General features: G+C 35.5%; 1 protein-coding gene across 1 annotated transcript in view; it reads right to left on the reverse strand.

Annotated features, from left to right (window-relative positions):
- The window catches only part of LOC135694539 (uncharacterized), a 33,737-nt gene extending 17,360 nt beyond the window's left edge, over positions 1-16,377 (reverse strand). Inside the window, exons 1-16 of the mRNA XM_065213327.2 lie at positions 16,193-16,377; positions 14,469-14,513; positions 13,339-13,428; positions 12,660-12,707; positions 11,871-11,966; positions 10,848-10,907; positions 9,375-9,410; positions 8,777-8,824; positions 7,342-7,383; positions 6,808-6,867; positions 6,101-6,262; positions 5,137-5,242; positions 4,051-4,114; positions 3,738-3,816; positions 2,843-2,911; positions 2,604-2,707 (exon numbers count right to left, since the gene is read on the reverse strand). Coding sequence (XP_065069399.2) covers positions 2,604-2,707; positions 2,843-2,911; positions 3,738-3,816; positions 4,051-4,114; positions 5,137-5,242; positions 6,101-6,262; positions 6,808-6,867; positions 7,342-7,383; positions 8,777-8,824; positions 9,375-9,410; positions 10,848-10,907; positions 11,871-11,966; positions 12,660-12,707; positions 13,339-13,428; positions 14,469-14,513; positions 16,193-16,219 — 1,136 coding nt within the window. The 5' untranslated portion in view covers positions 16,220-16,377. The remainder of the gene's footprint in view (positions 1-2,603; positions 2,708-2,842; positions 2,912-3,737; positions 3,817-4,050; positions 4,115-5,136; positions 5,243-6,100; positions 6,263-6,807; positions 6,868-7,341; positions 7,384-8,776; positions 8,825-9,374; positions 9,411-10,847; positions 10,908-11,870; positions 11,967-12,659; positions 12,708-13,338; positions 13,429-14,468; positions 14,514-16,192) is intronic.
- Between the last annotated feature and the right edge of the window lie 830 nt (positions 16,378-17,207).

Here is a 17,207-nt window from a genome sequence, read left to right on the forward strand (position 1 = left end):
CCATGTTGTCCCTCTTGCACAGTGCCTCTCTTTCCCATTGCGTTCTTTCCAAACATTTCCCCTTCCGTCTTGTCCCTCCTGCCAAGGGCCTCTCTTTCCCATTGCCTTCTTTCCACACGTTTCCCCTTCCGTCTTGTCCCTCCTGCCCAGTGCCTCTCCCATTGCCTTCTTTCCATCCGTTTCCCCTTTCATCTTGTCCCTCCTGCCAAGGGCCTCTCTTTCCCATTGCCTTCTTTCCACACATTTGCCCTTCCGTCTTGTCCCTCCTGCCAAGGGCCTCTCTTTCCTATTGCCTTCTTTCCATCCGTTTCTCCTTTCATCTTGTCCCTTCTGCACAGTGCCTCTCTTTCTTATTGCCTTCTGTCCATCTGTTTCCCCTTCCATGTTGTACCTCTTGCACAGTGCCTCTCTTTCCCATTGCCTTCTGTACGTCTGTTTCCCCTTCCATGTTGTCCCGCTTGCACAGTGCCTCTCTTTCCCATTGCGTATTTTCCACACATTTCCCCTTCCGTCTTGTCCCTCCTGCCAAGGGCCTCTCTTTCCCATTGCCTTCTTTCCACACGTTTCCCCTTCCGTCTTGTCCCTCCTGCCCAGTGCCTCTCTTTCCCATTGCCTTCTGTCCATCTGTTTCCCCTTCCATGTTGTCCCTCTTGCACAGTGCCTCTCTTTCCCATTGCGTTATTTCCACACATTTCCCCTTCCGTCTTGTCCCTCCTGCCAAGGGCCTCTCTTTCCTATTGTCTTTTTCCACCCGCTTCCCCTTCCATGTTGTCCTTCCTGCCCAGTGCCTCTCTTTACCATTGCCTTCTTTCCACCCGTTTCCTGTCCATCTTGTCCCTCCTGCCAGGGGCCTCTCTTCCTATTGCCTTCCTTTCACCTGTTCTTTCCCTTAGTCTCCCCTGCACCTTTTCCATTGACTGCCCTTTCTCTTTTCTAAACTTTGCATTTATGTCACTTGCATTTATGTCTTTTCTAAACTTTGCATTTATGTCACTGAATGAGATGAATTTGATATGAAATACTAGTTTTCCGGCTACCATTACTGCCCTTTTTAGGCTAGGAGCCAGTTGTTCAGTCTCATTAGAGTAAGGCACAAAATCAAGGAAGACGCGTTCGAGATAATGCAATCAAGAGCCACAAAACATCAAGATAAAGGATCAGATAAACGTAATCGAAAAATTTGGGTCAAACATTTTCAGTGGTTTGGGTCACAAATACCAGGACATTTAATCTGCGAGTTAACTCAAAAATCTGATTAAAATCACAAATGCTACTAAGATCATGACAAATATTACAAAGCACGACATAATACTTCCTGAAAAAACATTTATTTTAGAAGAAAGTCAATTATCCTGCTTTCGGTGTCGTCAGCTGTATCTTAGTTCCAAACATTTAGATCCAACATATTTGAAACAAGAAATTTCTGAAAAAAAATTATTCCCACCCAACACCAAAACACAAAAACTGAGAAATAATTCAATTAAAAAATGACCGAGAAACGAGCTTTCGTCCACAATCCAAATATTTCGTAACAAAAATATTTTTAAGAAAAAAGTTTGCACGCAGCGTGGAAATTACAATGAAGATGTTTGGATCTAATTCTAAAAAAATGCTGTCTGCCAGTTTTTTGCCTTCCTTACTTTTAAATGCTTTATAATTATTTAGATATTTTATTAGCTATTTAAAATAGCTGCAAAGAGCGAGTTGTTTATGAAGACGGAAGCAAATGATTTTCTGCAGTATTCAAGTATAGGCATATATTTTGGTCATATGAAGATCGCTGTCAACCCAACAGAGTTGTCAAGTGATGACGTCACAAAAATCTATTTTTAGAATTTTTTTCCATAACCTGAAAGAGCATTATGAAATACCTCTAAATCTGCAAAATCAGTTGAAGGTATTACGAATTGGTTGAGATATGTCCCGGTGTGCACAAGCTCTGGCCCCATCAAACCTCTGTAATTTGGTCTCAGTTCATAACTTTATAAACTGAGCCAAAATAACAGTAATCCGTTAGCAAACTCCAGATCTGTTATTGCCATAGCTCACCCAATTTTTGATAAAGTTAACTGATTTTGCACAAATGGTAGTATTTCATGGGGTTCTAAAAATAATTTTTTTGTGACGTCACACTTGAGAACTCTAGAGTTCTACACTACGCGTTGCTTTATAGACGGAATTGTAGATACCTTGTGTGCAAAAAAGCAGGGTTCTAAGTTCATTGTTTATGTCAGGCTCAAGTCGTAAAATTGCTTGAAACTAAAACTTGCAATTCAGAAACGTCATTTACAAAGCGTGAGTAACAAAGCTCAACAGCCTTGAAACATTTTCATAAAGTCACGCTAGTTGAAAACAGACTTTTTCTGAGATGATGCCAATTGATTAGTTTGCAGGAAATATCAGTCAGTAAATTTTAACTTATAACCTCAAATAACATCACCGTATGAAGCCCTGGAAATAACGGTTTCAACAACTCAACCAGGACGATATCTCCAGTAAACATGAAACTTGAGGTTTCAATATTACACGCATCCATTTCAAGGCGTTGATCAAATTCTTTGCTGGTGTTTAGAAGCAATGAAGAGATTAGGAGTTCAACTTACCGGCCAAGTTTTTCGATCTCTTGGCTTATCTGATCCAACTCCTTGATAGCGGCAAAATCTTTCGCTTGCAATGCAGCAAGATTTGAAGACAATGACGTCATGTCCTATAGGTAGATTTTTTATGATTTAAAACATGAACAACCGTATTTGAAAGACTGACGCTTAGGAGCAGCACTGATAGTCCTTGTTTGATGTTAACATCATATTGAAAGCATAACAAAAATAATTAGCGTACTTACGTCCTTTTCTCTCATCGAAGGCGGGATCATTTCTTGAGTTAGCTGATTCGGCGGGTCCACACCGTTTCGCTAAAATGATAGACAAAGTGTTAGAAAGACACTTAGTAATACAGCATTTGTGTGGCAGGTGCAGCATGCATTCGTGCAAGGTGTCGTCTAATTGGCTTTCAAATTTGTCTTCTCCGTTTTCAATTTTCAAAGCATTAAAAACGAAAAGGCGTTGCAGGGAAAGAAAAAGTGTTGCAGGGAAAGGAGAAGATTATTTCGATCAGGAAAATATGAAAAGGATGAAAAAACATTAATTTACTCCTAGTGTTAGACAATCATTTCACCACTAGTAATGTTTACGACATACTAAAAGCTTTTTCGTCTGACACTCCTCAGAGCATAAAACGTCAGAATAAGGTTCCGAAAGAACACGATGGAAAATATATACCCAGTTGTGGATCGAATTTTTTTTTTTCAAAGCCATTTTCAAATTCTGTACCGCAAAAAAATTGTTCAAATTAATGTTTACTTAGAACTCAAATGGCAAAATAGAAGCTTCTAAAAAACAACAAAAATAAACACAGGCAATCTTAATTTTCGAAATTTACGTTCAGTAATACTGAACGTTTTCTGCATGCCTGTTGTTTCTTTTCCGCTGTTGCTTTTAGTCAGCAATGGATAAATAAAATGATGCTTCTTCTAGTTCGTTTACCCTAGCAAAAAATAATGATCACTATTCTTAGTCTCGTGGCTTTGAGCTGTATCTTAAGAGATCAGTGTTTCTATTCAAAGTTCCATGCGATATGCGACTATCACCTGCTTTAGAATCTAAAATAATCCATTTGCATGAAATCAAATAATCTTTTGAGATTAAAAATCGCGGTACAGTAACAGCTGTCAAAAATACCTTTTTGGCAATAAGATGCATGGCAAGGGCAAATTGTTCTGCATTCAACAAGCCAGCATTCTTGGTATCGCACAATCCCCTAGAAGCAGAAGGCTGATTCTCAGAAAGGCGAACTGATTCAAGACGGCGAACAGGAAAACAATGGGAAAAAATGCGTAAATTTCACTCTGAGGACTTATTTCGCCTCACTGTGCACATTGACAAGTGATGTTAAAAACTCAAAACATTATCAAATCCATTAAATCCGGCAAAAATAATACTGAAATTTTAGAATAATGGAACTTTGGTAATAAAAAGAAGAGAAATTAATTACCATATATGAGCTAAAACTTGCTGCGGGAGTCCAGATGCAATAAATATATTTTTCACCTCAGGGCCTAAAACACAAACAAATTTGGCATGATGCACGATTAAGTCAAATGAAACTTTGCATATCCTAGGGTATATCCTAGCTAACTGACAATTATTAAAATATACAGGATGCTTTGATATGCAGCGCATTGTTACCGCTGGAGTCTCCCTATTTTAATTTCAGTTTACGAATCTAGGCCACATTCATGAACATAAACAAAGCTTTGATGTCTAATCAATGTTGAAAACGAAAATAAAATAGTTGCAAGGAAAATTAGAGGAGAAATGTATCACATCGTGTTAGGCTTACTGAACTGTTAAATCAATCAACTTAAACTTTTGCTTTTAAGACTTTAAATGCTACATAAAACATGAGTTTCCTGTATGTCACAAAGAAGAATGCGTAGCTAGCATTAGGCAAAAACTCCTTGGGTGATCTGCAGTCCTGAAAGTTGCTTGTTAATCAGACAAGTGTTGAACGGAAGGGAGCCTCATACTAGTGGCCTAACGTAGTATAGAATACCACAGTTCTATAACTAACCCCTGATCGAAAGGATTCCCAAGACTTAAATATCCTAGTTTTTAAAAATTTGCTCAAGTTAACAAACGTTTTAACTTATTTATCTGAAGCATGCAATTTCGCCTCTTCAGTTAACGAGAAAATTATCATTCCATCCTGCTGTTCTCTTTAATAAGATAAACATCATTAGATGGGACCTTCTTGCAGGACGTAGATAGAGTTCCCGTTTCAGCTTTGCACATTGTTGATCGTTTTATAAAGAAGATTGTTCAAAATGCCTCACACTATAATTAGTGATGAGCATTGGAGCAGTTATCTGATTTGTGATCGCAAATTTTAATAATAACAAGGTTGATATAACAAGAAATATTTACGTGATATTATGTAATATCATGCTAGTTATATGTAATATTTAGAATTACCAGCTTCTCAAAATGCTTCCTTGAAAAATTGAGACAAGTTGACTCTGGGGCAAGGGATGTGGAAACGTTCTATGGTAACAGAAAAAAGAAAACTGATTTAACATACCCGAAACCAATCCGTCTTTGTTTGTATCAGCCTGAGCAAACATACCATCAAATTTCGATTTTTCAGCCGCGGTAACGACCCAAGTCTTCCCGGCCACTACAGGAGCCTGTGGTCAATAACAAAGAGTGGATTTAAATAATGTCTTGATCTATCCCTTGATCTACCCCTTAGTCTTAGATTCGGCAGAATTCTTTCAGAAAAAAGCAAAAAGACCTAGGGAAACTATTAGCAATGGTCACGAATAAAGCACAATAGAGCTACAGGGTCTAACATCATCAACTTTAGAAAGAGGCTTATCTCAAGAACCTTCTGTCATCTTAGCATCTTTTGGTCCAAACAGTTAAGACTAACATAAAATAAACTGTGACATTCTGTAACAGGCCTAATTGCTCCTTTATTGGTAGTTAATTTTTTGAGGTGCTTAACTGGAAAAAATCGGCCTAGAGGCTCTTTATGCATGTTTTTACTGTAGCTGGGGCAATCATACTTTTATTAATTGGCAAGAAAAACCAAAACCTGATCAGTACACTTAAGGTTAAACTTATAAACAGAAAACCATATACAGAAAGGCATTGTTTTTTTTTCAGGAGTACCATAGAAATAGAACTTCAGCATGATTCTATATTTGTTCCTTGCTAACACCTTTTCAAATTTTGTGATTACGAAAGGCTCCATGTCCCTCATCTCTGCCGGAAGATAATAACTTACAAGCCTCTATACCAAACAGAATTTTAATTAGTTCGAGGTACCTTGTTTTCCTGGTTCCTTACCTGATTCAAATTTATATTTCTTCAAATGCTGCGAGGCTCGAACAGTGGGTTCGAGCCGGTACGTGTCTGTGGCGAGAGGACAACAGTTTATCCATCACGCCACAGGAGCGACTTATACTATTCAGAACTACATTATATATTCTCTAACAAAGGAAAGCCTCATTAAAATGAAACGTATAGAAAAAGTTACTGACCGATGATATGCTTGAGGTCCTTGGACTATAACTTCCTGATGACATTGACGATACCACAGCTGCTTGAGATGCAACCGCCCTCTTGGAAGGAGGTACAAGTCCGGATGCAAGAACAGTCGGAACAGATTCTCCATCAAGTGCCCGGTAAACCAGATGCATTGCCTAGAATACGTCACTCATTTAAAAAAACGTATAGTCAATCACATCTGTTTAAAAAGCATTTGCAGCAAACATGTGTTCTTCTACGAATAGCTTAAGTATATCGCTACAAAAAAGAAATATTTTAGCAATCCTATTAAAAATTAACGGTACAACAGCATATCCTTCGTTGAGTCAGACGATTCAAAAATTTCTCCAGAAGACACATGGTTAAAAAAAACAGAGTCCAATGCAGGTTGGACCAAAATAAGTTAACTGTTGAACAAAAATTACAAAAACAATACAAAGCACAAAACTTAATGCTAAAAATGTATAACTTATACCGACTGAAAACCTACAATCGGACAGACGGTGTTTAACAACAAAGCTTTTGTTTGAAGGCTTTTTCTAGGGTTTGTTTAAGGTTTTTGCTTTAAGGTTTTCTGTTACGCTTTTGTTTCAAGAACTTTTCCAAAAAGTAGATTTTCTATTTGACGAAACATGAAAAGATGTACGAAGCAATTAAAACAACAAAACAAATTTTAAAAAAAGTCACGAAGGAAACTTACAACTGCAAACTCGTCTTTATCTAACATTCCGTCTTTATCGATGTCGGCCATTGCCCAAACCTGATGAAGGACCAAACTTTCATTAACAATAACATACGCAGCCATTACACATTTTAAGAAAGGACATAAGAAACTCTCGACATCTTATACAAATAAATCCTTGATGAATTGAATATGATACAGTGCGGACCGAAAATATCTTCAATGATACAAAAAGCCAAAGGCAGCTTTAATACACGTATATGTAAAAGAACTTTTCGACCTATAGGCCGATTTCCATTTGACATTTTTTGTGCGCTTTTGCGTCCGCTGTGGGTCTCAACTTTCTGGCGCTCACAGCGGACGCAAAATCGAGACCACTTGCTTTTAACTACGCATGCTCAGATTTGGGCGCTACGCCCGCGCGCACAAAAAAGGTCAAGTGGAAATCGGCCTTACGGGGCATAAGACACCGCCTCGATCTTCGATTATAAACAACTGAATTAAAGCAAGTTAAACATATAAGCTTGACAAAATCTCAAACTGAGTACTCACCCTTCCAAGAACATCAACTGGCAATTTTGAGTTCATCAACACCTACGTTTTAAAAATCACATAAAAAATGATACAATTATACATATGAATGAATTATAATGTATAATTGAATTATAAATTGGATAACAAAAGTGGAAGGTTTTAAAGGTTTCTATTTCTCTCGTGTCAAAAACTGGAATGATATCCCTAACAACATTCGAGAAAAAAAATCCATCGCTCGTTTTAAAACAGGTTTTAGAGAGTATCTTTCGAACCTTCCACAGGACCCAAACACGACCCCTTGGTAGAGAAGCAGTTCGCATTATTTTATTCTATTTATCTATTTTTATTATTATTTTTTATTTTTTTTCTCTTATTATTTTTAAACAAATATTGTAAATATTGTATTGGAACATTTTGAGTATCATTATACGATTAAGGTACTGCATACCACAGCCCAATATCGCGAGATAGCATGTGCTCTGCATAGGCAAAGTTATAGGATAAAATAAATATCGTGAATTGAAGAAAAAACCAACTCGAAAAGGTACCAGAGTTCAGTATACTGGAAGCACAGCGATAAAAAAAGTGAAAATGGGGGAATCTCTAGCTTTCTTTTAGAGAATCATTTTCAGTTGATATTTTAATTTTGATGTAATTTTAGAATGTTTACTTTAAAAAATCAATATATTCTTTGCTGCAATAAGTTTCTGAACATAGAAAACCGCATTCCCGAAAAGTTTCTAGTCTGGAGGAAAAAATTTAACCAAGACAAAATTATACCAATAAATTTAGCTCAAGGAAGGAATATAGTCATTTTCTTTGCGAAATCACTGAAAAATGAAAATAAAGGAAAATAAAGTATAAAGGAAAATTCATCTAAATTATCTACTTCTGTAAGAAGGGATAGTGACCTTATATGTGTGCAAAGAGCCTAGAAACTTCTTCCACATACTCAGAAAGATTTAAGTTCTCAGTATAAGATGAACATGCTCGCTTTCTTTGATTATTACAGCGGAGATGAATTTTCTTAAAACTGTCAATTACATTGCAAAGCCAGACTAGATTGAGAATTTTTAGATAGATTAGAACTGTGAAGTACTTGGTGCTCAATGTCTGCGGAATTATGCACTACAGCACTTTTATCCGGGAGGTAACTGTGTATTCAATAGGATTCCGGAAAAGAAACAGCTCGTTTACAGCCAAAAATCTAAAATTATACTTAACAAGCCTGAAGTTATAAGTTCAGTCGGCAAATACTTTCCTCCCTTTCCATTAGCCTATTCAGTGCCTGCTTAGTTGGACAAAAAGCTCCTGCCTGAATTGCATTTTTAGCATGGATTCGAACCAACAGCATTAAGCATTGCAGTCAGTCTATGGCCTAGTGCCCTTATCATATGGCAAATTAGCTGCATGGGATCTTAATAATATAAGAAGTTAAATTCAGGCCACTCACCGGTCGCACTTTGTCTCCAGAAACATACCCATTGACAGGCTGCAGTGTCTGTGACGTAGAAAAAAAGTCATTGCTATTGAAGCACCTCTTTCATCGCATTTACAAGGAGTGAACTGATTTTGTCACATGATAGATAATCATCATAAAAATTCGAAAAGGGGGTTGAAAAATAAATCTCCCAGGTGTGATCCAATCTGTACTTATTTCTTCACGTTCTTCATCTGCTTTAAATTACATTCTTCATTCATAAAGTCGTGTTCATTTTATCGCATTCTACATTTTCTGTCAGAGAATTGCCTTACAATAGAACTCAAATACAGCCCTCTGAACCTCTCTAACTCTAAATATTTTCAAAAGGATCCTTTCTCTTTATCTATATCATATATTCTATCCTAAATATGGAGACAGAATTGGAATCATGTAGGATAAAACTATCTAACAAAGGATGTTTAGCAACATGTGCAATGCAAAAAGGGGCCTTAGATGTAAGCAATAATTAGGGGTGTCTTCTTAAAAAAATACACAAAAAATATACATAAAATTACACATGTTTAAAACTCATTACTGTAAGAAATCATAAAGCCAATGTTTTTCATACCTCGAAAATTCCGTCATACTTCTGCTTCTCAGCTTGCTGAAAAGGCAGAAATTTATTGCATTACAAATCTATAAAGGTGCTGAACATACATCGACAGCTGCTCGCAAACAGCTACAAGTATCCGATTCTTTGAAGTTATGACGTATTTGGAAAATCGATATTAGCCAAAGAATTAATTATCACCGTTTTTAATGATCCCGTGAAATGAAAAACCTAATAAAATTAAAAAATACCCGATGCAAGTCATTTGTGTATGACTTTGTTAACGGAAAGTGCATCCGCAGTAAGTTGAATGGTAGATCTGACTGACGCAATAATTCACTTGATTTCAATCCAGGAACAAACTTTGAACTAAACTTTTTACGCCATGTAAACCAAGGAAACTAATCAAAGAATCGATGTAAAACGAAATTTTAGAAGTTTCAATATGCTTTTGCATTAATACATTTCGAGCCACCAAAAGACATGCGCAGTTAGTTTGCTTAATTTTTAAGGACATACTCTTTTGGATAAGTTTTTAGAATTTTCTTTAACATTTAACGTGATTTATTTGTCTAAGCTTGCAAGGTCTTACGTCTTAAGAGCATACCAGTTAGCTCCGAATAAAGCGACGAAAGTTATTTCCGAGCAGAATCATTTCATATGCTTATAAAACTAGTCTAGCAATATCAAAATTCATAAATTCTGTAAGGACCCATATAAAATAAATAAATAGTAATAGAAGCACATATACTGCGCCATATATCCACAGGGCTCATAAGCGCATTACAATTGAAATTATCAAGTCTAATTTAGTCCTATATTTAGGCTCAATTAATGTTCCTTTAATATCATAATGTAATTTTTTAACTGGGACGTCCCCACAAAGCAAGCTGATTGCATTTACTGAAATAAAAACGTTTGCTTGATTGATGTCATGCTCATTTGTTAGACAGAGGTACTGCCATCGAAATAGATGGACGTGAAATCACTCTTATTAAAGTGATGTAGCGAAGGAGGGAGGCCTTGAGCTGCTTATTCTGAGCGCCAAGGAACGAAGCGTAAAGAAATACGATGTGATGTCGTTTAAAGAATAGGGGATAGGACACCAAAGCTTAAGTCGTTTATTATAGTGGGTAATTTTAGGGCGAGGTTGGAGGCTTGTAGCAAAACCCAGACAAGAGAGGGCGCGATCTACGCGGAACTTAACTTAACAGAATTGATCTACGCTCTTTACGATAACGAAAATTGTACTACGGGGCACTAGGTAACACAGGGTAACTTGTTCATGCTGCTAAACACAAGATAAAAAAGCTAAATTTCTGAAGGAATGAAAATTAAAAAAAGGAAACTGTCTGAAGGAATGCAAAAGGTATCGTCATCGATGGTAACGTATTGAAAGACAAAATTTTCTTTACAATTTCCAGGAAAACAGTTTATTTGACCTGGCATTAATGCAGTAGGAAATGCGAGGCTGAAGAATTCATAAATCACCTTGATTATCCAGTTTCCAGCATCGGATGGTGGAGGGGCAAGTGGTCTTGGCGACTCTCCCTAAAGAAATCCGAAAACAAAGTCAATGACTGGCCTACCTTGCTACTGCACCTCTGGTTATTAAATTCCAAAGACCAGAATACAAAACTGGCGTAAAATGACGTGCGCTCCACCACATTAGAAGATAACAATAAAACATAAAAACCAAATATAATTGGTACTTGGATTTTATGGCCAAGCAATGAAGCACGTGATAAAGAAAAAAACAAAATGGCAGACATTTGGAGGGATACGAGAGGAATATCACTAAAGATCTTGACATTTATCTTTCAAATTATTTCTGCATAGGAAAGATGGGCGATCCAAAAATAACAAGCCATTGAGGCATTATATTATTCGTTGAGGTTTAATATTAACTTTTTTAGGTGCAAAGGCTGCATCTGATTATGTTGTTTGTTTATACCGTTGGATAGATCGCATTTTGATCGTTATCCTGCACTCATATTTGATCATAGGCTTGATCTATATCAAAGGCAGTCTGTCCCTTCCGTGATTGGCTAATTCTAACTTGAAAGCCTTGCCTTAAAAGAGGCTCTTCCTCTGCCCTTCTAGTATCCGACATTAGCTATTGTGGGTGAACACGACCTAATCTTTATGTCATCGAAATTGACCTAGACGTTTGATAGTTGATACAAAAACAAAATTCACAGCACCTCGCTCAGGACAAGTAGGCTATTGTGGTTCTTCATTCTGATTGGTTATTTGTGCATCAAACCAACGATGTATGAATATCGTGGCTACTGAAGAAGATGCTGAGAATAACAGGGGACATACTGCCTTTAAGAGTCTTACTCGCTGCAAATGCACACTTAACCAATGCATGAAATTTTAAATGATGCAACAAAAAGTTTATTTGCTTGGGAGGAATAATTTTTTCATCCAATTGCTCCTTATGCAAACTAGACACTGGGAGTCACACAGCACTTACTGATTTACAAAAAAGGTCACTGCAAATATACTAACCAGCTTAGGTGCAGGACAGTTCAGAGTAAGGTTTGCAGTATTCAATTCCTTAGAAGACTGAGCCAGGGCAATTAATTTCAATGCTACAAAAAACCCCTAAAAAGAAGACATTGATTTTATCAACAAAGATGGTATAGAATAAGCAGTCATACAAATTCAGTAAATATCCAAATTTACAAGCAGCCATGAACAATTTGTGTTGTTATTTATTTCAAGGAAGTATAATAACCTGTAGGCAGAAATCTAAATGAATAGAAAAATTTATAATCCTACATAAATATTTATAGAATGAGAAATATTACCTGGTTAGTTTGAGAATAAACCCATCAGTTCAAAATTCCAATATACTTATCAAATTGAATAAATGTAATAAAGATTTTATAATTTTAATGTAGCTTTTAAATAGAAAAATTTATCATCCTACATAAATATTTATAAAATGAGAAATATTACCTGGTTAGTCTGAAAATAAACCCATCAGTTCAAAATTCCAATATACTCATCAAATTGAATAAATGTAATAAAGATTTTATAATTTTAATGTAGCTTTTTTACATCACGTAGATGTATTTAAACATTTGCTTGTGTTTCTTATTGTTTGAATGAATAAAATCGGAGGTGAAATTTGACATATCTCTGAACAAAGCTTGTAAAAAGGCTCATAATTTGACATATCATAACTTCCTCTGCCCTCTTTTGAATGATTTTATTAATCACAGTTTTTCGCTTCAATCTCATTTTTTATACTTACCTTCAAATGAAAATAAACAATTAGCTGTGACAATTTACCTGCTTATCTAAGTAACCTCTTGAGTTCATATCAGCAAGTTCCCATATCTAAAATTTAGAAATATGATGCTCATGGGGAATAAAAGAAAGGAGAAAGGTGAGTCATGTCTATTATTTGTATGTCGGGGAAGTTACCTAGAGAGGCAACTTTTCTTGGGCAAACAGTAAGACAAGGTATGTATCCAAAACAACAAAATTAAAATACTTACTTCTATGGATTGAAAATAAAAATATATGAACTGTAAAATATTATAAAGTTTTGTACTTGAGACAGGCAGGAACTATTCTTATCCTTTATAATAAATAAATTAAAATAATTAAAGTTTATAATAAATAGTACAATAGTTTAAAAAAATTCTACTATTCGTTATTCAAAAAATTGTCTTTAAATGCAACAATATGAAACTATAAGATTAAGCCCTAAGGATAAGCATTAAACATATTTCATATAAAATATATGCTAAACAGAAAATACTGATTTTGATTCTTTAATCCTTAGAGACTAGCTTTGTTCAAATTTGCTAACCACAGTTTTTTTAGTTTAATTAAAAAACTCCACTTAGAACTTGGCAGTGCAAAGTTCAAGCCTCTCTGTCTTTGAAAACTAGCATTTCAATTTTTTGCAGGAAAATGGACATAAGACTTGAAAAAAGAAAATCAACAAAACATCACCACTTACATCATGCAGAACTCCTTCACTAAGGCCACTTCTTTTTAAAAGAAAAGCTGCTTCATTTGCACCTAGAGTTGCAGTACCTGAAGGATTTGCCTGCAATTCAAACCACAGAATATCACTATAATTATCCTGAACAAATAAAACAATCAAAAGTTGTAGAGTCATCTATATATCAGCCCCATTAAATAATCTGGTGTGTTCAGATGAAGAAGAAGGTAATTTAGAAGGAAAAAGAAATGTTGTGGTTCACAAGCAGGCCAAATCTTATTAGGTGTTCAGTCATTTGCTTTTGTAACCTGAAGATTTACCGATGTCAGCAAGATTTTGCCACCATACACTGGCATGTCTAACAATCGAATCAAACAATCAAACTATTTCCTTTGTTCAGTTTATGCAATAAAAAGTGCCACATCAATGAGTACTCCAAAGCTTGTGTGATTCACAAGTGTGAACATTCAAACTTGAAAAGCATTGTGTTCGATTTGTTACTCATAACGTGTCAAAACATCGCACTACAATGAGATTACAAGATTGGAAACACATTGCATTTCACAATGTTAAACTCTTGCATAGAGTACCGAAATGCATATTACATAGGATTAAAGGATACGAGTCTAAATGTTGAATCTCCTTAAACATTATGAGGAAGCATTTGTACTCTTTCTCCCTTGGAAAAAACAGGTACATCTATTTGCTTGTGCACATGGGGTATTAAGTATCAGATTAAACCACATCCATGTCCAGCAATCAATGGATGAAAAATAGTTTTATGACATCTTTACTCACTCTACATAAAAGATTGAATAAAGAAGCAAAAATTTGAACCACTTGATTAACACTTTTCGACAAAATCAAGGATCAATCCATCAAGGGATCAAATTCAAAAATTCATTCAACAATTTGGCTGTGATCCAATAGTTTTGGTTTTATTGATCTTGGTTCAGACTTCATTCACACCTGTGCAGTTGGATATCTTTTTTATTTGTTTCTTTGAAATATTCCAAAAAGTCAAAACCACCTGAGCTATAAATGCTTCAAGATTATAGCTTGTACTTTTTTGATAATTAGAAAAAAACAATTAATATAAGCTGAGCATTTATTAGTAACTAACTAAGATCTATTCCAATACTAACCTGCTTATAATAAGCCTCATACACATTATAATTATGTCCAGCAATCTGAAAGAAATAATGAAATTGATTAGTATCAATGATATAAAACAAAACATTTAAAAATACTTTCCAACAGCAACATGTTCAGGAAGTGACTTCTATCATAATTTTTAATTTATAAGCCTTTACTTGAGATCTCAGATGTCACCCTGGATCATGTTGAAATGTTAATTGTTGGATGTCTATTGGGGCTAAAGAATTCCCTTTCAGAGCTAGAGGTGTCAATTTTTAATCTTAATATTTGCTCAAAATGGATCAAAGTGTAAGATTCCCAGTGTTGATGTAAGTTTGTGCTACAAAAGTCAAGTTGTTTGGCCAGTTAAGCTGCAAATAATATGAAATTCACTTGAAATTTCTACTACAGTGAAAACATTTGAACCCAAATTCAAAAGTGGTGGCCCATTTTTAACAAAGGTCTATAGATAGAGAGATACAAAAAAATAATGCCTTCAATTCAAATTTTTTTTGGCAATTTGACAAAACTGGCTTAATTTGCAACTGCTTGGCCAAGATGGAACTTGTCTGGCCATAACAAAAAATCTGGCTAGTTTTGGCCAAATTTCGAAATTCTTAACTTTCAAATTTGTTTTTATTAAGTCTTTAAAAAGAAGTTTTTATTTGATAAATTGATAAATTAGGTTTGTCGGGTCTTTTAATAGTCGTACAATAAAAACAAGACCCTAAGAGCCATGACCCTTAATTTCTAATAACTAAAAGGACTCTTAACATTAGAATTTACACCTCCATAAAATAATAGTTGTGCATAGTCAGCATCGCAAACATCTCAATATGACCAGTTTACAACCTTTCCGACATTCTTCTGCTTTGTTTTTGGAAGCAATAATCTTTTATGGAGGAGAGGTGCCTTCAAAGAAATTAAATCACTGCACCCTCAGACTAGAAAGTCTTCTCGACTAAAAACAAATTTTGCCCAGAGATTGTTCTCAACCAGACCATACTATTGTTCTATAGCCATCTATTGTCAATATTCTATTGTTCAATTGTATTGATATCAGTTTGGCCAAAGTTTGAAGTTGATTTGGCTAGATGGTCTGGGAATGATATACCAACCCTGGACAGGTTTCACCTTTGTATACAAGCTTTGCAATATCACCAAACCAAAACTAATCAGTTTAGCATTTAATGAGAATGCATACATAAAATTCTATGCAGTACAAAAAGGTAAATTCCTAGTCGGTTTGCAAACGAAACCAACTTCATTAAGGGATTAAAAGGGATTCGAATTTCTGTACTTTTGTGTGACTTTAGCAAGAAACACAACATTACAAATGGGCATTTGACACGGAAATAGCTGCAAAGTCAAATAAACAATAAAATGTAGAGAATCATTGAAAGCTAAGTTTACCACTATAGCTAATAGCATAACCGTAGTAACAACAACAAAAATTTCTTTTATAACTGTGGTTTTACTAGGTATTGGCCTAAATAAGCAAAAAACAACAAGGAAGAGGCAGTTTATAATTGGTAAAAAGAAAGTCAAGAAAAAAAAATCAGAATGTAGATTTGAATCTTCAAGGAATATTCGCAGAAGAGAAATGAAAACCCTTCGTTAATGACTTGTGAGAAAAGCAGCGATCTTCTGCACAGAGAAGGCCTAAAGCAAGAGATAACCTGGAAAGGCGGTCGTGCAAAAAATGAGCACCAAACACACATCGATGTCTTACCTGATTAATTGGTGGAAACCCCGACATTTCAGCAGTAGTAAACAAATCGATCCAGTGCTAAGGAGGGCTTGCTTTTGTATTCTTACATCTACATGAGCACGGTACGCTGAAATAGTCTTTTCTCAAACTATAGCCACTACTGTGGTTTAGGCCGTCGATCTCAGCCGGACCATCTGGCTTTGAAAATGACCGGACCGGGCTTGTGTATAGCTTTACTTTTCCGGAGTTTGATTTCTCTGGTTGGAAGATTCAAAGATAAGAAGATCTAATAAACCATTCTGAAAATATGCTATCAATGCTAGGCCAGATTGCCGTCATTATTTATATTTTGTTAGACAGAGCTCGTTACTGTATTCATGATAATTGCTTCGTAAATCTTGCTGATCAAATACAGTAAAAACCCACGTGAAAGAACCTACTTTTTCAGAGTCTGGCAAAACAGGTTCTTGTATTGTGGGAAACTTTTTGACAGTTCAGGCTAACTGGGTTATTAATTAGGGTCTTAACTTCTATAGCGTATACATTGTCGTTGATTGTCAGAAAATAGCATTATATCTGGCCTGTTCCTCATTTAAATATTTGATATTAACCAATGTTGCCAAAAGTCTACCAAACAATGATCAATGATACAGAACTGTATATAACATAGTAGCAATAATTGTTTCATATTAACAGTTCAAATTTAACATACATTGTACATTCTTTGTTCTATTTTAAGAAATCAATTTTCTGTCATCTTTTTGGTTTTTGGCAAAAAAGTAGGTAAATTTAATGGTTATACCCCACATATGAGAACTTTTTGGAAATTGTTTGGCTAAACAGGATTTCATATTTTGGATTATTAAAAAAGCAAATTTTTGCCAAAAGTTTCTTAAATCCCTAGGTCCTTACACGCGGGTTTTAACTGTATGCAGGAAATTTTTCGTCGGGTCGAAGGCTTCAACTTTTGCTGCAAACTCCTTGTCAGACACACGGTAGGGAGCCTGATTTAATAAGCAAAATATTCAATGCCTTC

Source organism: Rhopilema esculentum, chromosome 8 (genome assembly GCF_057945365.1).
Source record: "Rhopilema esculentum isolate cy_ngs chromosome 8, ASM5794536v1, whole genome shotgun sequence".
In the NCBI taxonomy this organism is placed as follows: domain Eukaryota; kingdom Metazoa; phylum Cnidaria; class Scyphozoa; order Rhizostomeae; family Rhizostomatidae; genus Rhopilema; species Rhopilema esculentum.